Source organism: Dromiciops gliroides, chromosome 2 (genome assembly GCF_019393635.1).
Source record: "Dromiciops gliroides isolate mDroGli1 chromosome 2, mDroGli1.pri, whole genome shotgun sequence".
NCBI classification, from domain to species: Eukaryota; Metazoa; Chordata; class Mammalia; order Microbiotheria; family Microbiotheriidae; genus Dromiciops; species Dromiciops gliroides.
This window is the reverse complement of record NC_057862.1, coordinates 563,806,397-563,833,660: the sequence shown is the minus strand read 5'-3', so window position 1 is coordinate 563,833,660 and position 27,264 is coordinate 563,806,397. Positions and strand designations below refer to the sequence as shown.

The 27,264-nt window shown below is 36.0% G+C and overlaps 1 protein-coding gene across 3 annotated transcripts in view; it reads left to right on the top strand.

The window, feature by feature from the left end:
• MACROD2 (mono-ADP ribosylhydrolase 2) overlaps nucleotides 1-27,264 on the top strand; it is a 2,303,223-nt gene that overhangs the window by 2,162,026 nt on the left and 113,933 nt on the right. For all 3 annotated transcript variants that reach the window (XM_043982733.1, XM_043982732.1, XM_043982731.1), the window contains one exon: nucleotides 3,430-3,498. In XM_043982733.1, coding sequence (XP_043838668.1) covers nucleotides 3,430-3,498 — 69 coding nt within the window. The remainder of the gene's footprint in view (nucleotides 1-3,429; nucleotides 3,499-27,264) is intronic.

The window sequence follows — 27,264 nt, the reverse complement described above, 5'->3', positions numbered from 1 at the left end:
ACACCTATTCTCTTCAATGCACTTCCACTTAAAACAAGGAGAAAGGTTACTTTTCCTCCTAAAACTTCCTGCTTTAGCCTCGTAACTCTCAATAGCAAAATGTGAGCTTTTATTTCTAACTTGGAAAATGATACTGGAGAAGGCCATTCAGGAAAAGCATTGAAGCAAGGCACTGAGGACCTTGGGTCCCATTATTGAGTCAGCCAGTTCAGTTTATGGCCACACAGCCCTTGCAAATAAATGAATTTGTGATGCTGGAGGCTTTGGGGGGGGGTTCCCCCATCCTCCCAGGATGTTCTTTGTAGATGAGTTTCATATGAAAAATTGTCACTGTTCCTATTACATTTGGCTGTCCAATATTATTCAACTAACTGTTGACAGTCAAGGCCATACAGCAATTGCTGAGGTTTCGCAGGTTTTATTCACTCATCTCTTTGTTCCAAACTGCATTTTCTCCATAGTCTTTCCTTCCCCTGAATACACACACACAGACACAATGTGCCATGTTTCATGGACTCAGCCTTTTCCCTTAATCAGATAACAACAGGCCACTTCTTTTTAGGACTAAAGGGGTTATAAAGCCCATCAGTACAGGGCGGTGGGAAATAGTCCCTCTTTCGTCTTGAATCTGATAGTTTTATCTCTGCAATGATGGTACCCTGACAACATAAAAGATCAGTTCTAAATGGAGTCTTAAATTGGTTTTCATGTTCTTCCAAGTGGGCAATCTGGCTGACCCCCTATCCAGGTTCATTGTCAGTGTTCTTCATTTGTTTCCAGCCTAGCATTTATCAAGAGCCCACCATGCATTCTCTTTCAAAACTTCAAAAGAACCCGGATTTCCCTGGTGTAGGTAGTCCTACTGAAATTGATTTCAAACTCTTTGTGCCTGAGTAGGTGGTCTCAACGACTGTCTTGTGACCAAACACATTCCTTTCCCTCTGAGCCACCATCTAATGATGAGTCTCTCTGCACTGAGATGGATTGGTACTCCAAAGACAGACATGCACACAGTTAGTCAATCATTGGCAAAGCTTTCACACCTTGCTGGATCCAACTAGAGCTTCCATTCTACTGACCTAGCCTGCAAGAATCCAGGGTCACCCTAAAGCCACGATAAGGCATCAGGGGAAGACTTAACTGTATGACTAGCAAGATACTAATGATCACCCTGCATTGGATGTAAAGAAAGTAGGAGGCTTTATTCTAATGAAACTCGGAGTCAGCTTCTTTGCTAATGAAATAATATTCTTCTTTGCTGTACAGTTCATATGAATTATGACTTTATTGTGAATCATCTACCCTCAAAGGTCAAGTCCAAGTGATGAAAAACATAAGATCAAAAGGCTGTTAAGGCAGTAGCCTTGACAACCTTAATTAGCAAATCAGATCAAAGGCACAGACAAGTTGATTGGTTATGCAGAAATCAGTAATTGGGTTGATTCTATGGTCAAGTATAGATATGACCTAAAAGTAAAACTCATCTCTACTGATGCCCCCAGTGAGAATGACCTTTCTCCCTGGGACATCACATAGTACTTTCCTTGTATTTCCCTTATGAACTTATCAGGCATTGTGTTACAGTTATCTGTGCTTGGGTCACATGATAATAATAGTGAATCTCTGTATTACATTTTAAAGCTTGCAAAGTGCTTAAAACACACATTTGAGCTCCGTAACAACAAAATCAGTACTACAAGTATGATTACCCCCAATTTACAGAGAGGGAATTGAAGCTCAGAAAAGTAGTGACAGCTCTGAAGGGTCAAAGTCACACTTTCAACCTGATCCCAACTACAGCACTGTCCCCTGCTCCATGCCTCTCTCATGATTACTAAATAATAGTTATTTATTTGGGCCATTGAGGTTTATCAAAGGTCTTTGCAACTATTATCTTATTTGATCTTCATAATTACCCTGTAAAGTAGGTACTACAGGTATTATCATCTCTCATTCTAGATTGTAAATGTCATAGAGACAGAAATGGTGTTTCTCCCCCCAGGATCTTGTACAGCAACCTAAGTACAAGGTGACTAACTCTGTATGAGGTACTATCCTAGGTCCTGGGGTTACAAAGCTGAAAACAAAACAGCCCCCATCCCTCGAGCAGATTCTGTTCTATGGGGGAATGGAGTAATACTATACATAGAGATAGTTACAAAGCATATATTAAGTCATACGACGATATTTTAAGATGAAAACTTCTAACAACTGGGTAGGGTTTTTTTTAAGTCTCAGGTATGAGGTGACTGCTCTATTCTTTAAAGGAAGCTAGGTATTCTAAGACATGCAGGTGTGGAGGGAGCATAATACAGATGCCTATGCAAAGGCAAAGAGGTAAGAGATGGATGTCATTCACATGGAACAAGGAGCAGGCAAATGTGACTAAAGAATTCATGAAGAAGGAAAACTGTGAAATAAGACAGGAAAGATATATGGGAATCAGATTGTGGAGGATTTGAAGATAAAAAGGCAAATGTAGCACTAATCTTTAGATTTAGGTAAATATTTATGCAAACTTGAGTTACTTATTTCCCTACAATCCCATCAATTCATTATAAATAGTTATAATGTACCTTGTTGTATTTCAGATTTAATATAAAAATATTCCAAATGGTTATTATATTAATTCTATTATTTTTAAACCATTTAAAAGGTGTTTGCTAATTCTTTACTACCTAAGTGGTAATTAATGGAAACATCACTCACCTGATCTTATTGATGAGGCTTCTGGCCTATGTTTGCCCTTTTCTTCCCCCCTCCCCCCCCCACCCCCCATCTCCCATTCCCCATTTAATCGGTGCCATCACTGGCAGTCCAAAATTCCTTACTTCTCCTCCTGTGCGTGGACAATCTGAAATGTTAAATGGCTTGTGTGCCTTCTTACAAATGCTCCCTTTCTTGCATATCCCTGCACTGACAGCCATCTGAAATGTTCCCTGTGGCTTGACAGCCTGGCATAACTTAGAAGAAATGCTGTGCTAAGGAACCCAAACTTTAAAAACACACACATAAAAACACTTCTTAGAAGCCAGAAGGCTTTTGCTTTTGTTTTTGTTCTATTCCCGAACGAAAACAACGAACCTCCGAAGTTTGAGGAAGGGGTGCTGCCAATGGTTTAAAAATAATCCTTTCAGTGTAATTGAAAAAATAATATAAAATGCTATTTAAAAATAAGAAGAATAAAAATAATACTTTCTGTAAAAGGAAATAAGTGCATCCTTATTGAACTCAGTCACTATCAGATGGTCTCTGGTCTCTAATCCATTGATTGTTCAGAGGCAGGATCAAACCACTTTTTCATCAAAGAATGTTTAATATTTGACCTTCCTTAGCCAAGGTTAGGTTTATTTTTGGTGGAGGGGCAGGGGAATTCCCAGCTTGACAGTAACAACTAATAGGCTCTATTTCTTTTTCTCCCTTTTAAAGATGAGGTACAGCCGACTACCGCACCCAGCCCTTCATCAGAAGAAGCTGTTGAAGCCAGCAAGGATAAAGGTACAGACACTATTGCATCTAAAAAAGCAAACTCCTAAGAGGAAAACAGGCTTTCTCTATGTGAAGAGTGAAAAGGCAATCCAATCTTGGTTAATTTAAGCTAAACTTCCCACAAACTCCCTCCCTCCTCTACTCACAACAAAAGATCTTTATGGTTTTCAGTACCTGACTTCTTCCATTCCAGATTTTCTCCCCTCCACCCACTGTCCAAAGGATGGCATAAAAAAAGGAGGGCTGAATTGTAGAAAGTCTGTTCAGAAAGATGAGGAATCAGATTGAAAGTCTCAGAATGGTTCAGTTCTGCTGAAAACAGAAGGTTCAGACCTCTCAGGGTACTCCTTTCCCCAACAACTTTTAGGATTACAATCGCTTTTGGAAAGTGGCCAGGTGAAAGATGGTTGCTGAACATGTGCTAAAACAGAGACAAAAAGGAACACATTCCCATAGGTTCTGGACAATATCATTTACCTCATCACCCAAATTTGCATAAGACTGTAAGATCCAAATTGGAGATGCCTCTTATCACTGGAAAAGGAGTCTGACTATGCTTGTGGGGAGTGGCAAAGATATCAGAATCTCAGTTGAAAGGCACCTCAGAGACCATCTAATCCAATTTATACCTGAGCATAGCTAGCTTTTGTATAATTCTTACATAGCCCTTATAGGGGCAGCTAAGTGGTGCTGTAAATAGAGTGCCAGACCTGGTGTCAGGAACACTCATCTTCCTGAGTTCAAATCCAGCCTGAGGAATTTGCTAGCTGTGTGACTCTAACCCTTTGGGGCTCAGTGTCCTCATTTGTAAAGTGAGTTGGAGAAGGAAATGACAAACCACTTCAGTATCTCTGCCAACAAAACCACAAATGGGGTCGCTAAGAGTCAGATGTGACTAAAAAACAACAACAATGTAGCATTTAGAGGTTTGCAGAGCATGAAATGTGATCACATTTTATCCTGACATCTACCTTGTAAGATATATGCTTCAATTGTCCCCATTTTGCAAATGAGAAATGGAGGCTAAGATGTAAAGTGACTTGGCCAGGGCCACACAATCTGAGGGAATGAACTCAGATCTTCCTGACTCTCAGTGCCACACTCTCTCTATCCTACTATTTCACTAAAATGCTTCTTAACAAGAATCCTATCTGCAACATACTCAACAATTGGTCCTCTAGTTTTTGCTTGAAGATATCCAGTAAGAGAGAGCCCCCTACATCCTGAGGCAGGATTTTCCACTTTGGGATGGTTCTGATTGTTAAAAGGTTATTCCTTATATCAAGATAAAATATATGATCCATGCAAAGAGCATTCTTTTTCACAGCCCTTACTCCTGCCTGGCAAGTGTCAAAGCTATTTTTTGAGGTTTTAACAACAACTAAAAGATGTCTCCATTCTCCTGTAGGTGAGCGAATGTATTGGCCTCTTTCTACAGTTGATAACTAGGTGGTATGGAGGGTAGTGTGCCGAATTTGTAGGAAAGAAGAATAGAGTTTGAATCCTGTATTATTTGTGAACAATACATGAGATAACATGGATAAAGTATTTTGTAAATTTTAGAGTTCTATTAAAATAACTTCTATTTATTTAGCTATTAGTAGGACCTATTTATTTAGCTATAATTTTATAAAGATTCTGATACTGCTTATATACTTTAGAGTGGTATGCAAATATAATTCATTCCAAAAAATCACAAATCAACTTTTTTTTCTTTTAATGAGTTTACCAAAGAAAAAGACACTTTAAATCTTTGAGACTCCTTTAAATACATGACCTAACTCTCTGCTTCAATTTGCTTGGATAAGTTATAGTAGTCAGTGGATGTGTTTATATGTGTGTGTGCTGTTAGAGAAGAGAGTAAGGTGAAGAGATCACCCATCACATAGTTGCTTTACTAATGAATGTCTTGTCACCGAGCTCCCTGAAAGCCAGCTTTGACAACAGTCCCAACTGCCAATGAATGGCCAGTTTAGCCATTTTGCAAATACCGTGTTTGCTTATTGGCCCTTTGGGAAGATTCTGATAAGAAACTACATATAAACACATTATATAGAGGCAAAATGGCAGTTATTTAAAAAAAGAAAGTGTTATTCATTGTATTCAAACCCAACTGGATATTCAGATCATTTCAGCACAATACATAGTTTGAGGTTTTCCAAAGCCAATGACAGAGTAAGAAAAAGACATGCTCATTTCATTGTCTCAGGCTGAGACTTACTTCTCTGTCATGTTGCTTGGTTGATCACTATGCTACTATCACATAGGAAAACTGTTCCTGTCACTTTTAGGAGATCACAGGTTTAATTGCTCAAGATATCCTAGATTCTACTGGAATTATTTTAGCTGTTATATTTTTCTCCTCTAAGAAAGCATCTTCAATTATTAGCATCTAAGGTTGTCATTATTATCAATATTCTTGAATTATTAGTATCCAAAGTTGAATTCCATCCACTTTGTATGTATGTATCTTATATGTGTGTATAGTTATTCATATGTCATCTTCTCAAGAAGAATGTAAAGTAAACTCTATGAAGAGAGGTGTCTCTTTTTTGGCCTTTATTTTAATCCCAGGAACATAGGACAGTGCCTGGCAGATACTAAGCACTTGTTTACTCTTGTTGATTTATTACATGATTGATTAGAATGATGAAAGATGAAAATAAGTAGCCATGTTTAAAAACACTTAATGGATGGTCATTTTAAACAGGTACTATGTCATTCAAAACAAACTTAAACTTTCAGAGAAAACTAACTTTTAATAGATTCTCCTGATATTCCTTTAACACTTTAAGGTTTGCAAAGCATTTCATATTTATCATCTTGTTTGAGTCTCACAATGATACTGAGATAAAGGTAGTGCAAGGTTGTTGGTTTTTTAGTCCCATTTTAAAGATGAGGAAACTGAGGCTCAGAGAGGTTTAATTACTTTGCTCGTTGCTATATGGTTAACCAGTATAGAAAGGATTTGTACTCAAGCCTTCCTGACTTCAAGGCATTCTAACCATTATATCATACTATTTTCCCATTAAATTAGTTTGGGGGAGGAAGGATGGAGAGGTTGTGGTGAAAGTTATATATAAATTCTACACTGGTATTTGATCCATCTCCCGTTTTTAATTATAATTTGTAAGGTGTGATTTTTTTGCCCTTTCATTCTAAAATAACATGTTTATAAGCCCACTGTTTTTACTTGATCATTAATTCAAAGCTTAGTCCAGCTGCCTAGCACTGGTATAAGTGCCATCTTGACTGGCTGATAAAAATAGTGCATTGAATGAAAGAAATTGCATCTGCCATTGAAACTGCTAAAGATTGAGGTCAGAATGGGGTTAACAGCAGTCAGAAGTGTTGAGGATTCATTCCAAACATTCTCCGTTATTACCTTTCATATACATCTCTTCTCTGTGACATCTGGGCTATTTATGAGCTCTACAGTGCTAAGATCTCATATAGAAATGTTTATTACATTCTCTCAGATAAGTGGCAGAATGTTTTTGCTGAATTGCCGACCTTCATGAAGATCTTGGCTCTTGCTATTGTTTACTATGTTTGCTTTTGACATGCCATCTTCTTGTTGGGTGTTAGAGCCATGGAGACGACAGATGTATTTTTTTCCTCCATTGAAATCACCAATAATTTTCCCATTCATTCAGTCATCTCTGGAGTATGTTGTTTCTTTGCTTTCCCACAATAATTTTAGTAGTAAGATTTCCTCCACTCCCCCTGTACTGCCCTTACCACTTCTCACGCAGTGCCCAATGAAAACAGGAAGCAGCTTTCCCTATGCCAAAGTGAAATGGGATTAGAAGAACGAGGGGGCTTTAATGGAGTTATAAGCATGGTTAAAGCGTAACATTTAAGAGGAAGCAAAACAATTTTGGTGTTGTCTGTCCCAGAAGCATTAAAATATTTCCATATTTCTCATGGGAAAGATACTAGCTTCTGGAGCTGATTTTGTTGTTTGGATATTTGCCCTCAATCTCTCTTTGCTATCTTATCTACTGGCATGTCAAAAGATTAAAATAGTAATAGAATCATAAATTTTAGAGCTGAAGGGAACTTTTTAAATCATTTAGTCCACCCCTTGTGTTTTATAAATGAGGGCACTAAGGCCAAGAAAGGAAAAGTGATGTTTTTTTTGGTTTTCTGTATTATTACAGATCATCCCTTCTTCCTGTATACAATCTCAACATTCCATGATGCTCCTCTCTCCTGGTTCTCCTCTTACCTTTCCTACCACTCTTTGCTGGAAAGTCAACTTTTGCATACCCCTTAACTGTTAGTTTTCCCTTGGTGCTCCATCATAGACCCACTTCTCTTTCATCTTGGTGACCTCATGGATTTTTTTGGTGTTCAGTTAGTCACATCCAACTCTTAACAATTCCATGAACCATAACATGCCAAGCCCTTCTATCCTTCACTATCTCTCAAAGCATGTCAATTATCTTATCTATAAAGATGACTCCTATATTCATATCTACAGTTCTAATCTCTCTTATCTTCTAGTCCTCCCTGGGGAACATTTCCATATGATATGCTGTAGGCATCTCAAATTCATTACGTTCAAAAGAGAAATCATTATGTTCTCCTTTTTGGCCTGCCACCCTACCAAGTTTTCCTAGTTCTTTTGAAAGCAACACCAGTTTCCTAGCTATTATTAATTCTTACTAAATATTTATCAGAATAAACTAAAGGACTCTTCCCTCTTTCTAATCACCTACATCCAGTCAGTTGCCAAGTTTTAACAATTCTACCTCTATTAACATATTTCATTTGTATTCTTTTTTTCCATTCTCATAACCATCACCTTAGTTCAGACAATCCTCATTTCTCACATAGACAACTCTAATATTGTTGTCTCCTAATTGGTCTCTCCACTTCTAGTCTCTTCCTTTTCCAATCTATCAGTCCTTCATTCAACTGCCAGAGTGATTTTTCTAACCTTGTAGTTTATCAAACCTTGTAGTTTCTCTTCTCAAAAACTTTCTTTGATTCCCTGTTGCTTCTAGAGTATTTAAGCTTGTTTTAAGGACCTCTGGCTCCTACACACCTCTCAAGTCTTATTTCATACTGCTCCTCTTCAAGCACTGACTATATATTCCAAAATGAGCCACTCATTCTCCCTCAAGACTGGCACACCCTCTTCCGCCTCCATGCTTCACATCACCTAGGACCAATGTCTCTGCCTCAGAAAATCCTTATCCTCCATCAAGCCCCAGCTCTGCTACCACCTCAACTGATCAATCAACAAGTGGCTTATTCATGAAGCTTTTTTAATCACTTCAGTTGTCAGTGCTTTCTCCCTCCTCAGTTTACCTTGTGTTAAACTGCTTTGCGTATATTGTAGTCCCAGACTGGCCTACCTAGTGGCAGCCTTGAGGTACCTTGTGTTTGCTATTCATAGGAAGCAATAGCAGTGTCTCTTCTTCTCTTGCTGACTAGTTTCTCCCCACAAAGGACCATGTGTCCCAGGTCTCCACAATCTTGGGACATGTTTTGTGTGACTTATCTTGGGCAACAAAATGCCTAATTATGGTTTTATTTAAAAATCAGTTGCAGGACTAACATAGACCTTCAGGCATTTCTTTTTAATCTGTATGTGAAAAGAATCTTCAGTTATTAGTATTATCAGAAAATTCTTTGGATTCATAGAGAGCTATGGAGGTTATTTTAAATTAATAGTCAATAAACATTTATTATGTACCTGCTATATGTCAGGTACTATGCTAAGCATTGAGGATACAAATAAGGAAGGAAGGAAGGAAAGAGGGAGGGAGGGAAGGAGGGAGGGAGAGAGAGAGAGAGAGAGAGAGAGAGAGAGAGAGAGAGATCTTGCCTTCAAGGAGCTTATAATTGAAGATAATACACAAAAAGAAGCTGAGAAGGGGATGTGGGTTGGGAGGAGAAGAAGTCACCAGAGAATATGCTGGAGTGGAAACCAAGCAGGAAAGCTGTACTACAAAGTGTAGGAAGAAGAACAATATGTAACATGGTTGAAAGGGTAGGTTTGGGGGCAGTTTGTGAAGGACTTTGAAAGCCAAACAGAAGAGTTTATATTTGACTCTACAGGTTAGTAGAGAACCAGAGAAGTTTATTGAGAAAGGGAGTGTATGGTTCCATATGTACACTTTTATGAAAATTATGTTGGCAACTTTGTAAAGGATTAATTGTAATGTGGTAAGATTTGAGTCAGGCGGATACCAGGAAGCTTTTGTATAGTCCAAACAAGAGGTGATGGAGGCCTGAACTAGCATGGTGGTTCTTTAAGTAGAGAGAAGTTGATGGATGTAGGAGATGGCATGGAGGTAGAAATGATAAGATTTGATAACTGATTGGATATGTATAATAAAGAGAAAGTGAAGAATTGAAGTAAATCCCAAGTTTGTGAACCCAGGTGACTCAAAGGCTGTTAGTTATTGGTGTTGTTTGTCCTTCATTCTCAAAGAGGACCATGATATTGGGGTGATATCATGACTTGCAATGGACTGGATTTAAGTGAGGGAGGGCTGTGCAAAGTTACCAGCCTCACTCTCTCCTATACAGCCATCTGGGTCCAGTGGCAAGATAGACACCAGGACAACTGGAGATGACCCTGCATGTTTTAAGGCAATTGGATTTAAGTGATTTGTCCAGCCTCACACAGCTAGTAAATGTCTGAGGTCAGATTTGAACTCAGGTCCTCCCAACTTTGGGGTCAGTGTACCACCTAGCTGCCCAGAAGGGTGCCAGTACCCTTTATATAAATAGGAAACTTTGGAAGAGGTGTAAATTTAGGAAAAAAACACATAATATATGTCCTTGAGTGGAAATTGCATCTGATCTATAATTCTATTCAATTTTATACTATTTAAATCTTCTAAGACTAGTTTAGTTAATATAAAATGTTTTCTAAAGAATATTCATAAATAAATCAATCCAGACCAGCTGGATAGTAGCAAGATTTTTGCTAACAACTGGTAAGGGATATTATCAGATTACTTAGGTTTCCATTGGCAGATCAAAAGTTGAAACCCAAGTGGATATTTTAACAGGGAGGAGATTCATGCTCGACACCTGTCATAACAGATATCATTTAAACACATGTAGGGTATCCTGAATTATTTCTGTATTGGCATTTAATTTACATCTAATCATTAATATTAAAAGAAAAATACTTAATACCCGGTGACATATTGAGTATCGGAGGCACTATAGTGTAATGAATAAAGTTTTGGGCTCAGAGTAAAGAGGTCTTTGATTTGAATCTTATCTATGATACCTACTAGTGACATGATCCTGGGCAAGATACTTAACCTCTGTTGGTCTCCATTTAATCATTTCTAAAATAGGAATAATAATAATTTCTACCTTCCCTCCCCTGCTAGATTACTAAGAGTTCAATGAGATGACATATGTAAATCACTTTATAAACCCTAAAGCTCTACATAGTTTGTCCCAAAAAGGCTTAGGGCAGTTTTAAACTATTGAAGTTATTAATAGCTTAAAACTGCCCTAAGACTTTTGTGACACCCTGTGTAAGTATTAGTTATCTAGAAAAATTATTATTATGATAACCCCTACTTCTATTTCACAGGTAGTTACTGTTACTTTGGGACTCATTGGACAAATCCCGTTGCTTTAGCTACACAATGAAGGGTTTGAGTTGGATAATTTCAAAAGGTCTTTCTAGCTCTATGTCCTAGGAAATATACAAGACCTTCCTTTGAAGTCAATTTTGATTTCTAGTTTCAATTTAATGTGGTGAATTTTTTTTCAGAAAAATCCTTTAAAAGCATTTCAATTTATTTTTTTAATTTTAAAAATGGATACCATTATTTAAAAAAAAAACTAGTTAACTGCTGCTGAGTAACACATGACAAAAAAAATATGTTTAAATCTACCAGTTGTCCCCATTCCTTGCTGCAAAACATAGGCACTGTTAACAGAAGGAAGACAAATGCATAAAATTTGTCTGGCGTCTTAGATGAAATACATCTACCTGGCTTTGACATTGGCATCAGACTCCCCAGCCTAGCATCAAAAGGAATGTTGTACCTAAGGACCATGAGAATCAGTTGTGCCTAAGTATACATCTGGCCCTCTCCCCTCCAGCAGAACTGCAGAAGATCTTATTTCACTCACACTCAATACATGATGGACAGAAAATGCTCTCATAGGAATGAATTGTCATCAAAATCTGCTTCAGGGGCAGCTAGATGGTACAGTAGATAAAGCACTGGCCCTGGATTCAGGAGGACCTGAGTTCAAATCTGGCCTCAGACACTTAACACTTACTAGCTGTGTGACCCTGGGCGAGTCACTTAACCCTCACTGCTCAGCAAAAAAAAAAAAAAAAAAAAAAAATCTGCTTCAATGATGAATTTGCATTTTAAATCTGTATTTCTTACTGTGCAATGAAAGGCCTTGTCTCGAATAAAGGAATTTTTGGTCATTAGCTAACAAGTGAGGAGAACTTAATTGTAACCTGGATCAAGGATGGAAGGGACCTGACAGGCCATCTAGTCCAAAGCCTCATTTTACAGATGAAGTATCTGAAGCCCAGATCACTTACTTGACTTATCTGGTTTCCCACAGGCAGGATTCGAATGCAGGCCCTCTCACACCAAATCCAGTGCTCTTTTCACTGAACTATGCTATATATGGGACAGAGGGTTTTTGAAATCATAACATCACCTACTCCTAAAATAGGTTCTATTAAGAAACCTGATTTAATCCTCTCATGGGGCCTGGTGAAGTAATGGTCTTTAATATTGCCCTTCCTTCCCCAACTGATGCTCCCCTGCTACACAGAGAACAAACCAAGGATTCACCGTTCCTGTGGCTTCAGGAAACCTAGTCCTGGGAGCTGCTAGAACAAAAGATCATGTGTGTTATCATGACTCAGTTCTTCCACAGATCTGCCCTCCTAGCCTCTTTCCTCTTTCCTGTTTAAGAACAAGTAGAGTCCCCTTTGCTAACCTTAATACCATCTATTTCTCTGCCCTAAGATTTCCAGATTCTGACATTAAAAGCCCATTCTCTTCCTTCCATTGTGCCACCAGTCCCAGCCTAGATTTCTCCTCCCTTATCCTTCCATGATTAAGGTATCAACCCTTATCCACAGATTGGAGGCCCAGGATTTCACTGTACCTGGGACATGTGAATGGAACAGAAATAAACAAGCTGAGGAAATTTCTTTTTCTTTTTTCAGGGCAATGAGGGTTAAGTGACTTGCTCAGGGTCACACAGCTGGTAAGCGTCAAGTGTCCGAGGTCGGATTTGAACTCGGGTCCTCATGAATCCAGGGCCGGTGTTTTATCCACTGCGCCACCTAGCTACCCCCGAGGAAATTTCCAAATATATTGGACCAATGACTTGGGGCAAAGCAGGGGAGAGAGGAGGAACAGGAATAATCTCAGTCATAAGCTATAAGAGTTATTTTTTTCTAATGTAATCCCAGCAGTGAATGAATAAGATACAGAATTATATCTTTTAATGTATATAACAGTCAAAGTATGTGTGCGTGTGTGCATATGTATATGTGTTAAGCTTTTTGAGGGTAGAAATGATTTTACTTTTGTCAACAACACACGTCCAGCACAGTGACTGGTGTATAGTAGGTGCTTAGAAAATGCTTGCTTGGTTTTACATTATGTGTAATGAGCAGAACTGTAACTAGCTGAAAATATGCCTGAGTCAAAACTCATTTGGTGTTGGGAGGGGGAAGAGGGCTCACTGGTACAAAGGAGAGTCTCAATATGGCTATAGTTGTTCCAGAAGGGCATAGTCTAGCCATCAATATGTCCTGGCCCTCATCCATGTGTGGACAGCACTCCTGAGTACAGCCTGAACCATATTAAAATTTCACTGGGAATTTTTGGGGGAGCAGGGCAGGGCAATGAAGGCTAAGTGACTTGTCCAGGGTCACACAGCTAGTGTCAGGTGTCTGAGGCCAGATTTGAACTCAGATCTTCCTGAATCCAGAGCTGGTGCTTTATCCACTGTGCCACCTAACTGCTCTCTCATTGGGAAATATTTTAACGAAATAAATAAAAATGCAATAATACATAGTTAATATGTGGTTTTCTAAGTCAATATTCAACCTGTAGGGATCCTTATATATGGTTTAGCCACTGTTTCTATTTGAATTTGATACCACCACTCTAGAGGACCAGAAAGTGAGGCTTGAAGATGTACCCTTTACCACCTGATGGTCACATCATAGAGGGTGTACCCTAGGACAAATCCCCATGTAAGTTACAGCTCTAATAATATGGATTAATGCATATAATATATAGAGTAAAACTTTTAAAATGTGACATAGTAGAAAGAACTCTAGACAGAAAGTCAAGAGACCTGTGTTTAAGTGACTCTTTCACTAAACCAGTGGGAGCTAGAACAATTTGTTTAATCTCTCTGGGCTTGAATTTCCTTATCTTTAAATAAAGAGGTCTTATTTACTGATGTCTAATACTCCTCCCAGTCCTAAAATTCTATGATTCTATAGGTATAGTTACAGAAAAACGAACAAAGCCAGAGCAGAAAAATTAAATATTCTATTTGTTTGTATGAAATTAATAGTAACTTTGGTCCATGAAATTGCTTTATCACACTTAATTACCACATTTTTCATATTATCAAATACATCAGATAAATTTTTTTAAGATTTATTCTTTAAAACACCAAAGTCTGTTAATGTATGCTCAGGTCTCATCATTTCTTACTTATTAGGATACTCATGACCAGAAAGAAGGGTCAAGTTTTATCAAAATTGCCACAGCCTTGTCTCACTTAAATTTCTTTCTGGCCCCAAAGGCCAAGGGGGTTTGAAGAGCTGTATCGATGAAGGTAATATAGCAATAAAATAAAAAATACATAAACAAATAACATATCAACAAAAATACATAAACAAATAATATATCAACAAACTTTTTAAACTTTTGTGATACTAAACACCTGCTAATAAAATCATAGAAAAGAAGAGATGAAAGGAACCTTAAAGACCATATGGTCCAAATTATTCATTTTTATTGATTAAGAAACTGAGGATCTGAAAGGTTGAGTTTTTTAACCAAGGTCACAGAACTAGGCAGTGCTAAAACTAAAAGTAGGACTCCAGTAGCCTGACTCTTGCCTACTGTTCTTTCTGTGTACAGGATGCTAGACCTGATTACCTCTGAGGTCCCTTCCCATTCTAGATTTATGATCCTAGGAACTTACAACTGATTCAGACTGCCCAGTCAAACAAAAATTCATTAGTCAATAAGATTGATAATGAGTGTTCATTGACTTGAATTGACTTTATTTGTTGAAAAAAATTAAACTATTTTTATGTAGTAGAAAAAAATCAGATAGACCTATAAATGGAACTTAACTGAATTGCTTGAACAAATATTATGAGCAGATGCAATCTGATATTTGCTATTTTTTCTATACTTCATCACTGTACTCGGGGTATGGCTGATACAGAAAGAGAACATAAAGAAAAGCAGAAAGAACCTTTCCTCCTCATTGTTCCTAGGGGGAAACCAAACTATTCTACTTCTGGCCTTGAGAAGAAGAGGAATATTCATGGTTGAAAACCAGACTTCCTTAACTGTAGGTAGGAGAGGTACAGCCTGGCTCTGCTGCCAGGTTGCCACATAACAATGGAAAAATCCTTTAATTTCTCTGGCCCTCAGTTTCTTAATATGTAAAACAAGGAACTAGGATTATATAATCTCCATACCATAGTATTGTATTATTCTACTAAAGCAGAGCTTGGCCATGTGAGCATGAAGTTTATTCTTTTATGATTGAATAATTCTGTAGATCTCTTAATTGTGTGACACACGTGTTTTGTTGTTGTTAAATCATTTCAGTCATAATCTGATTGTTTGTGACCCTATTTGAGTTTTTCTTGGCAAAGATACTGGAATACTTTGCCATTTCCTTCTCCAGCTCATTTTATTGATGAGGAACCTAGGGAAAACATAGTTAAATGACTTGCCTGGCGTCACACAGCTACTAAGTGTCTGAGTCCAGATTTGAACTCACACATACATATACAGTTATATGTCAAATATCAGTTATCGAATTTACTTAATTAGGGGGTAGGTAGGTTGCACAGTGGATAAAGCCCTGGATTTAGGAGGACCTGGATTCTAATCTGGCCTCAGACACTTGACACTAGCTGTATGACCCTGGGGAAGTCACTTAACCCTCATTGTGATTTGGAATTTTTCAGAAACATTACTTAGTAAATTGGAGGTCGTTATAGATTATCCCATGAAAATTTTCCAAATACATTAGCCACACTCCTGAAACAGTCTTCCCTTTTGGATAAGATCCAAAATAAGTTTGTTCCTCAATATGCTTTGTACTTAGAGATGGATTTGAATGTTGAGTGGGGACATTCTCTCTCATGGGGAATTCCCATCCTTAGGTAAATTCTTTCAGAAATGTGATGTTGAAGAAGAATGCATGAGGAGAAATTCAATCCAGAAATAATTTTCCAAAGTTGTTTCACTTGAATCCTTGGCCATTTTCAGCTAGGACTTCAGAATTAACTTTTGAAAGGTCACATAGATTTGCAAAGATAGCAATTAACTGGTTTTCTGGTAAAGGGCAAATGATATTTACTCATTGAAATTGTAAAAAGAAATCCAATTATATGTATTGATAATCTGATCAAATTAGTGAAAGTTACTGAAACCATTTGATATGATTTAGAGACATATTCAGTGGCAAATGTCCAACACACATCAATAGAAAAGTGGAAGGATGTCTCACAGGTTTTCCTATGAGAAGCAATTAAAAGAACTGGTGACATTTTATCCTGTGTCAAAAGACTACAAGAAACACAATTTCATGTCATACTTTGTGTTCTCATATTTCAGTATGCATGTTAAGCATAATCCAAAAGATCACTATGAAGGTAATTATAACTTAGTCACCAACATCTTTTGAAGAAGGGAGGAGGAGGTTAGGAAGAGAATAAATGTTTATATAGAACCTACTATGCACCATACATGCTACTAAGTACTTTACAAAATTTTATTCAATCCTCATAATAGTTCTGAGAGGTGGCTTTAATTATCTCCATTTTACAAATTTAGAGACTGAAACAGGTTAAATTACTTGGCCAAGGTCACACAGCTAATAAGTGTCTGAATCTGGATTTACACCAAGATTTTTTCGATTCAAGACTCAGGATTCTATGCAATGGGCCATATAGTCACCTCAGACAAGGAAGAAGAGGTAATGAAATTCTTTGAATAAAAATAACTTTATAAGAATTTTCTAACGAGATCAATATGCACTCAAATACATAATTCCTTCTATAAAAAGGTTAGCATAGAGAATTATTGAAAATATGAAAAATATTATATGATCAATAAACAAAAGATAACAAAAGTTGGTAGACTCTATGGAATCCTCAAATTCACAGGTTATGAAACTTTCTTAAAGGAAAAAAAAAGTTTTAAAGTGTTAGACATAGTAAATGCCCAATAATATCACCAAAAATAAAACTGACTATATTTTAACAAATATGAGATGACTACTTTCCTATGTGGCAATCATTTTTTTAAATCATCTATCTGGATATAATCAGATAACTTGTTAAACAAAGATAAAATTCACTACAAATTTAGGAAAAGAAAAAGAGAAGATGGATTACACTATCAAATGGCTCCAATCTGACTAGAAAAAAAGTAGGAAATAGCAAAAGGAATAGGCATTAATATGGATTATCAGCATGTTCTGAAAAGCTTACCCTTCATAAGATAGTCACTACAAGGAAGTCAAAAGAGTTTAGAAACCACTTTAGCTAGCAAACAGTTTATCTTCATGGCCAACACTGGTACAACAAATAAATATATTGGGAAAATCTTATGGAGGAGGATGGAAAAACAAGTAAGAAGGGCATTGTGTCATAAAGCAGCAAGAAATAGTGGATTGAAAAAAAGATTTTCAAAGCTTGCTAAGGTACCTAGTGAATCTTTCAATAGTATTTAAGGATGAAGTTGAAAGGAAAATAATGAACAGAAGAAAAAAATGAAAGATCTGTCATGATGACTATAACTAATTTCTCCATCAATGACATTGGAAACACAATAGTTAAATTTACACGTTATATTCTCTAATATACTACAAGGGAAAGTGGAAATGGCATTAACAAAATAAAAGAAAAAAATTAAAAATTAAGAAAAAAAAAGAAATGAAAGAAGGGAAGGTCAATTGGAAGAGATCCAGATTGTAAGTAATCAAATTTTGAGAATACTAAGGAATCATTTCTTAAGACATGTGGAAAAGAAGACACTACGCAGTTGTATAAAATCATGGTTGTTATTGCTACCAGAATAGGGAGATATAGAGGATACTTCCTCAATTCTGCATAATTGTTATGAAGATAATTCATATACATACCAATTTTATTCCTGATTTAAAAAAAGAAAAGAAGGAAAAGAAAAAAAAGGAAAATATGCATGGGGTGGGGAGAGAATAGGGATAATGTAGGAAGAAAAGTAGTAGAAATTCCTAGAAAATCACAGAAGACAAAAATCCACGAAAACAGACAGTAACAGAACTCATGGCTTCCAGCGTCTCTATACAAATGTACTGTTTGGGTAACAAGCAAAGAAAGCTAGAGATCCAAATTAATTGCAAAAATTTTAATCAAAATGGCATTGATGGACTTTTGGTCAAGATATTAAGTCAAGCATTGAGTTAGGCATTGAATTGAGTCAGGCATTCCTTCTCTCACACACCTACTCCAGCAAAAACTTGAAAATACCATGATACCAAAAAAAGACCAAGAAATTAAAAAGAAAAAATATGGTAACTGCCTTTAATCACCACAGAATTACCAAAAAAACAGCCAGAACCTCATAGGAATAGGAAAACAATCCTGCCATAAAACAGACTTGATGTGTGCTTTATTATAAGTAAATATGATAGAAGCCTCCCAGAACACCCAGAGATGAGCCAGAAATATTTGTATCTTATAAAATTTTGTGTCCAGAAACAGCAAGACTGAGGGACTACTAATGGAAAGTTCCAAGGAGTTCAGAAAGACACAGTGTAGACTATGGAAGGAACCAAAAGTAGCACTTGCCAGTATGGGCATAGAAGTACTTAGACAAGGAAATAAAAAAATATTGGGCTTTGATGTCAATTGCCCTATGTCTGTAGATGGTAGGAGGGGCTCTGAAGATGTAGCTCTCTGAACCTCAATAATCCATGTGGCCCTAAACTTGTCTGGCTCTTAGCACAGATAACCTGTGGGAGGTAGAAGAAAACAAGTGACCCAGGTTGAAATCAAATAAGAACAACCCCCTCTAACCAAAAGTGCAGCAGAGGGAGTACCCTGGCCCTGGCACAAAGCACCAGTTCAGGAACTAAGGCTGGAGATATGATTAGATAGAAGACAATGTGGATCACTATAAGGCTTTATTATAAATCCATTGATTCCAAAAAGTCTAACTTAAAAGAGAGCAACTTGCACAAAAAAACAAACAAAACTGCTAGCAAAAACTCAAAGAAAAAAAAAAGGATTTTCCACAAAGACTATGGAATTATCTAGAAGAAATGAAACAAGAAATAAAAATTAAATAAATTTGAACAAATAAAAAGGAAGAAAGAATTGGAAGGAAAATTGATAGATTAGAACAGGAAGTGATAAACCTGACCCAAGAAATGAATTCCATGAAAATTAAAAATTGAAAATAAACCAAACAGAAATCAGTGCTTCCAAGACAAAAGATATTAGAACAAAATCAAAATATTTAAAAATAGACAAAAATATGAGATAGCTGCTAAAAAACACAACTGACATGGAAAATATTTCAAGGAGAACAAAAATTAAGAATCAATGGACTCTCTGAAATCCATTATCCCAAACAAAAAGCTTAGACAATTTTTTAAAATCATAAGGTAAAAATCATATAACTCTATTAGAAACAGACAGAAAAGTGAAAATAGAAAGAATTCACTGATCACCCCCAAAAAAATAAAGTTCCAGAAATGGCATAGTCAAATGCAGAGCCACCAGATCAAAGTAAAAATAATGGAAACAGCTAGAAAAAAAAGATTTCCAGTAACAAGGGAACAAAATAAGGATCATATAAGACCTGCTACTATCTAGCATAAATGAAAGGACATCTTGGAATATAACTTTCCAGTATATAAAAGATGATGGGTTATAACTAAGATAACTTGAAAAGCTGATATAATCCTACATGGAAAAATATACCTTTAATGTAATAGCACTTTTAATCATTCCTGATGAAGATACCAAAATTATGGAGGAACTTTGAAATAAAACGTTCCAATAGATATCTAGAAAAGTAAATTTATTTTAACAAATGAAAGGGAATATATAATGATGAAATGTTAGGGAAAAGAAGAAACAAAAGTCCCTATTTGTCCCTTCCAAATCTTAATGTCTTTAAAGGACACTGAGTGAGTTGAAGTGAATAGAGGACCTATAGGTGGATTGATTCTCTTCTATAGAATTTAGGAGAGTAAAGAGAAGAAAAAGTAAGAGAAATGTAATAGTGTAAAAAGAAGAGGAAGATGGGTTTAGAAATTGCTATTTCTCATTCTTAGTGTGTGAGAAGAGTAAGGAGAAGTAGGGAGTCATCAAATGAACCTCAGTCTTAATTGAATCAAACAAAGGAGAATTGAACAGATAAAAAGATAAACACACACCGAGTTTGTTATAGATAATAAGAGTACAACATAACCAAGGAGAAATGGGGATATGAAGAGAAGAGAATATAAAGTAGGATGAAATTGGGTAATGAATAGTTGCAAGCAAAACAAATTACAATTTCTTAGAAGTTTGATCCTGAAGGGGAAACTAATAGGGTAAAAAAGAAAAGGTAGGAAACATTGATCAAATCAAGACAAGGAGAAGATAAGGGCAATAAAGTAGAAGCAGCTCACTTTATTTATGTCACTATTGTGGATCACATTATTTCTCTTTCACAAATTTCTTCTCTGTAAAGCAGTAGGCAAGGTGCTAAGAGAGGTAACAATATAAGAGGGTATGGTATAGGGAAGTACACAATTAACAATCATAACAGTGAACATGAATGAGATGAACTCATCCATAAAATGAATGAAGGTAGCAGAATGGATTAGAAAATAGAATCTAATTTGTAGTTTATAAGAAACACGCTTGAAGCATAAAGATTCACACAGAGTCAAAATAAGGGAATGGAGAGGAATTTATCATGCTCCAGCTAAAGCCAGAAAATGGAGGGAGTGAGGAGGTGACAATCCTGATCTTAGACAGGGCAACAGTAAAAATAGATGTTGTTAAGAGATAAATAGGAAATGTATATTGCACTGGAAGGAACCATAGACAATGAAATAATATGAATATGATATATATAATGTATATATACATAGTGTGTGTATGTGTATGTGTGTATATGTATGTGTAAGTCTATGTGTGTATACCCTGAATAGCATAGCACCTAAGTACTTAAAGGAAAAATTAATGGAATTATACAATGAAATAGATGAAAAAAATATCATAGTTAAAGATCTTTTAGAACCAGACAAGTTTAACAAAAAGGTTAATAAGAAAGAAATTAAGGAATTAATATCATTTTAGAAAAGTTAAAGCTGATAGAATTTTGTCTATTACCAAAGGATAGACATGAATAGACACATTTCTCTGATGTACATAGCACCCATATGTTAGGACATACAAGCTTTATAAAGAAATGCAAAAAAGCATGAATATTAAATATATACTTCAGAGATGTGAAATTCAGTCTTAAAGGTTTTGTTCTAGTAAGATACATTGAAATCAAGGAGAATTTTGATGGAATTTACAGAGAATGATTCATGTTTTATTTCTGCCATAAGCAAGTGACTATTATCTATTTTAAAAAATGAAGGCAGGTATCCCTCCTAAAAGAGAAAGTAAAGGTCATAAGGTACATCAGTCTGCTCTCCAGGTTATAAAGGACAAGGAAATGTTATTTTAAAAAAATGAAAGAAAGGCTTCAATGTGAATATAAAGAAAAAGAAGGATCTGAAGAGATAGAGGATATGTTGATGGGTGGCAGTATGGAACAGAGGAGAAAGGGAAGAAGACCATTTACTACTTGGAACTAAACAGAAGATATACAGCTCTTCCTGAAAAGAAGGAAGAGGAAGCATCTGAAAATTTAGCTTTCTAAAACATTTCATCAACAAAAAAAGATAAAGAATAGATGAATGAATTGGGCTTTCATCTGGAAAAAAAAATCCTACAAAATCAACAAATAAAAAATGTCAACTAAGCACTAAATTAGAAAGCCGGAAAATCAAAGAGGATATTAACAAAATTAAAGTAAAAACATTGATTTGGTAAATAAACCTCTAGTTAGTCTGATTATAATTTAATAAGAAAGAGCAAACCAAATTTTCAGTCTAAAAGGAAAAGGCAAAAATCCTAATAAGTGAAAAAAATAAATAATTAAAAACAATTTTGCCCTATCTGTATGCCAACAAAACAAATAATTTAAATGAATTTCATGAATATTCACAAAAATAGAAAACACCCTGATTAACAGAACAAGATATGGATAATTTAAATAGCACAAACTCAGAAAAATAATTTGAACTAGAAATATCTAAACTTCCAAAGACAGATTTATGAGTGAATTCTATCAAACATGCAAAGAACAATTAATTCCAATATTAAATAAATGGTAAAACTAAGGGGGAAAGGCACCTTACCAAATTATTCCTTTGATATAAATACAGTCTGATCTAAACAAAGGCATTAAACTCAATATCAATATAGTAATTTTAAAGAAAATATTAGCTGGCAGCTAGGTGGCGCAGTGGATAGAGCACCGGCCCTGGAATCAGGAGTACCTGAGTTCAAATCTGGCCTCAGACACTTAACACTTACTAGCTGTGTGACTTTGGGCAAGTCACTTAACCCCAATTGCCTCACTAAAAAAAAAAGAAAAGAAAAAAGAAAAAGAAAATATTAGCAAAGAGGTTCTAGAAATCTATCACAATGTTAATATGACCAGGTGGAATTTTCACCAGAGATGCAGGAGTTGTTAAATATTAAGAAAACTGTATACTTAAAAGACCTTATTAATTTTAAATCATGTAATTATAGCAGTAAAGAAAACAGTTTTCATACAATGCAAAACATTTCTGGGGGGGGAAACACAGATAATTGTACCTCTCCTTAATAGAGTGAATAGTATCTTTTTCAAACTAAGAGCCAACTTTATATGTGAAATCCATAATCTGAATCCTTTCCAGTGAATTCAAGGGTAAAACAAGGATACTCCCTATCAACATTATTATTTGATATAGTACAAGATAGGAATGATATAATGATAAGACAAGAAGTAGAAAATTTGACTTTAAAATTCAAGATCCTAGAGAAGCATAAAAAGATAAACAGGAAAAAGAAATCATAAGGGATAATAAATTAAAAGGTTAAACTGTTTATATTCCTACATGGGAAGATGATACTTATAACTCATAAGAACTTTATCATTATTAGGGCAGCTAGATGAATTTAGACAGAGGGCACAGGTGTGAGTTGAATATTAAGGGATGATTTTTTTAAAAAAATAAGATTAAGGGGTGAGAGGAATGTACTGGTAGAAAGGGAAAGGGAGAGGTGAGATGGGGTAAAGTATCCCACTTAAACAAGAAAAAGTTTATACAGTGGAGGGAAAGATGGGGAGGTGCTGGGAAGTGAGTGAACTTTATTTTCATCAGAATTGGGTCAAAAAGGGAATAATATACACATTCAATTGGGTATAATAATCTATCTTACCCTACAGGAAAGTAGGAGGGGAAGGGGAAAAGAGGCTGAGGTGATAGAAGGGAGGGCAGATTGGGGGAGGAGGTAGTCAGAAGCAAAAGACTTTTGAGGAAGGACAGGGTGAAAGAAGATAGAAAATAGAGTAAATATCATGGGGAGGGAATAGGATGAAGGGAAATACAGTTAGCAATAGTAACTGTGAAAAAATTTGAAGCAAGTTTGTCTGACAGACCTCATTTCTTAAACACATAGAGAACGGAGTCAAATTTGTTAAAATAAGAGCCATTCCCCAATTGATACATTATCAAAAGATATGAAGTTTTCAAATGAAATAAAGCTACCTATAGCCATATAAAAAAATGCTCTAACTCACTATTGATTGTAAAGATACAGGTCAAACCAATTCTTGGGTACTATCTCATACCTTTTGGATTGAATAATAGGACAGTAGAGGAAAATGACAAATGTAGGGGATATGAGGAAAATGAGACATTAATTCTTGAAGTTGTAAACTGATTCAAACATTCTGTAGAGCAATTTGGAACTATGGCCAAGGAGTTATAAAACTATGTATACTCTGAGCTACTAATACCACTACTAGTTTGGTATCCAAAAAGAGATTAAAAAAAAAACAAAAAGTTGAATTTGAAATTAAGGAGATGTCCATCAATTGAGGGATGGCTGAACAAATTTTAGGATGAGACTATGATGGAAAACTATTGTGTTATAAGAAATGATGAGTTGGATGCTATCAGAAAAACGTGGACTTGCATGAGCTGATACAAAGTGAAATGTACTATATACAAAGTAACAGAAATATTGTAAGACGATCGGCTGTGAATGACAGCTATTTTCAGCAATACAATGATCTAAGACAATTCTGAAGGACTTATGAAAAATGCAGTTTCCAGAAAAAGAATTGATGGTGTTTGAATACAGATTGAAGCATAATTTTTTTAGTTCCTTTTTTGGGAGTTTTTTTGTTCTGTTTTCTTTCACAACCTGACCTATGTGGAAATTTTTTGCATGACTACACATGTACAACATATTAAATTGCTTGTGTTGATTCGCGAAAAATTAGTACAACACAAAATAATAGTGTGTTCAATAAACTGAAACCCAAAGACCTCGGCACAGGAGTAAAGATTAATTCAGTATTCAAATCAAATGAATAAATAAACAAGACCAACAAAATAGGAATAATACATCTTACACTCTATACCAAGAGAAGATCCAATGAATGCATGACTAAGATATGAAAGGTTAAAAGGTAGTATAGTTAACAATGTAGAACATTCAGTAAGGAAGGGAAATACCTTCCACAATCCACTCAATCAAAAAGATTTTTCTATATACCAAAAGTTTTCTAAATTACCATATACAAAAAAAGGCATTAAGCATTTTTATGTGCCAAGCATTGTGCTAAGTCCTGAGAATCCATATAAAAGTAATAAATAGTCCCTACTGCCCTTACATTCTAACAGGTGAAGTAACATATAAATAAGCTACTTCAGTAAATACATGATATATACAGAGTACATGATAGTCAATCTCAGGTGAGAAGGTATTCCATTCTGGGATCATGGGGCAGGGGAGCAGTAAAGAAAACAAAAAGAGGCCTCTTTCAAGAGGTGGGATTTAAGATGAGATTTTAAAGGAAGCTATTTAAACTGAAAGATGGTATTGAGCCAAGATAACATTCCAGGAATGAGAGATAGCCAAAGCAAAGGCAGGGAAACAGGAGATAGAGTATCTTGCAAAGAGCCACAAATACTCCAGTGTTGATGAATTGTAGAGTACATAAAGAAGAGTAAAGCATAAGAAGACTGGGACTGTAGGAAGGAGCCAAGTTGTAAATGTCTTTAAGTGACATTTGATTTTATATTTGTTTTTAGAGGCCTTAGGAAGCCAATTGAGTTTATTGAATAAAGGGATGACATGAATAGGCCTGCTCTTTAGGAAAAGCACTTTGCAAGCTAAATGGAAACTAGATTATACTGGGGAGAGATTTGAGCCAGATAGACTAATTAGAAGGCTACTGCAACAGTTCAGGAGCCAGGTCATAAGGCCTTGAGCTAGGTAGAATGTAGAGAAGTGGAAGAATATAAGAGATACTGTGAAGGAAGATATGACAGGATTTAGTAATGGATTGAAAGTGAAGAGGAATTAAGAAGCTTTTTGATGAGGATGAAGGAGGAGAGTGTAAAAGCTGGCTTGAAGCTTAACATAAAAAACTAAGATCTTGGCAGCTGATTCCATCACTTCTTGGCAAATAGAGGGAGAAGCAATGGAAGCAATGGCTCAAAGATCCCTGCAGACAGCCACTGTAGACATGAAATTAAAAGATACTTGCTTCTTGGAAGGAAAGCTATGGCAAATCTGGACAGCATATTAAAAAGCAGAGATATCACCTTGCCAATGAAGGTCCATTAGAGTCAAAGCTATGGTCTTTCCAATAGGAATGTATGGCTGTGAGAGCTGGACTATAAGGAAAGCTGGGTGCTGTAAAATGAACACTTTCAAATTGTGGTGATGGAGAAGGCTTTTGAAGATTGAAACCCAATCAGTAAATACTTAGAGAAATTAATTCATGCTATTCCCTGGAAGGTCAAATACTGAAGCTGGGGCTTAAATACTTTGGCCATATAATGAGAAGAAAGACTCACTGGGGAAAAAAAACCTGATGTTAGGAAAGTTTGAAGGCAAAAGGAAAAGGTGACAGAAGAGGATGAGATGCATAAATAGTATCATTGAATAAATGAACATGACCTTGGACAGACTTTGATAGATAGTGGAGGATAGATAGGTCTGGTGTGCTGGTCTATGTAGTCATAAAGAGTCAGACATGACTAAATAATTGATCAACAACAATAGATATTTGGGGTGGCACAGTGGATAAAGCACTGGCCCTGGATTCAGGAGTACCTGAGTTCTAATCTAGCCTCAAACACTTGACACTTACTAGCTGTGTGACCTTTGGCAAGTCACTTAACCCCCATTGCCCCACAAAACAAAAAACAAACAAACAATAGATATTTGGGATATGAGAGAAGAAAATGAAGGATGGCACCAAGCTTATGAGCCTGAGTGGCTATGTGAATATTAGTCTCTTCAATAAGCAATGAAGCAATAAACATTAAGTACCTACTATGTGCTAGGCTTTAATAGAGAAGTTTAAGAAAGGTAAGGATTCACTGTAGGAGGTTGGGGAAGATAAGGTGTTTTACTTTGGACATATTGAGTTTGACATGCCTACAAAGACATGCAGTTCAAAGTTCCAAAAGGTGGTTTGTGATGTTTTATTGTAACCAAAGAGAGAGAGAGAAGGGATGGATATATAGATATGGGAATTGCCTGCATAGAGATTATAATTGAAACTATATGAGTTAATTAGGTTATCTAAGGGAGATGGTATAAAGGGAAAAGAGAAGAGGGTTGAAGACAGACCCATACAGAATACCCACAATTAGTAGGTGTGACACAGATGGAGGAACAACAAAAGAGACAGAGGGGGAAAAAACAGTTAAACTTGTAAGAAGAGATACAGGAAGGAGAAGAATCACAAAAACCTAAAGCAGAGAGACTATGTAGAAGGAGAGAAGTAAAGGAAGAGTTCTTGATCAAAGAAAGAATAGAGAGTATCACCAGAGATACAATGGACAACTCTGAGTATATAAAATCAAAAAGCCTCAGCACAAATAAAAACAAAAGGAAAATTATGACAAAAATTAACCAGGAAATATCTTTACATCAAATTTCTCTGATAAAAGTTTGATATTCAAAATATTTGGGGAATTGATTCAGATAGATGAGGAAGAACCATTATTTCTCAAATAAATGTTCAAAGGATTTGAATGGGTAGTTCTCAAAGGAAGAAATTCAGTTTACCAATAACCATATGAAATGTACCAAATCACTTGTATAAGAGAAAAACAAATTAAAACAACTCTGAGGTCCACTTAACACCCATAAGATTATCAAAGATGACCCAAAAGGGGAAATAACAATTGTTG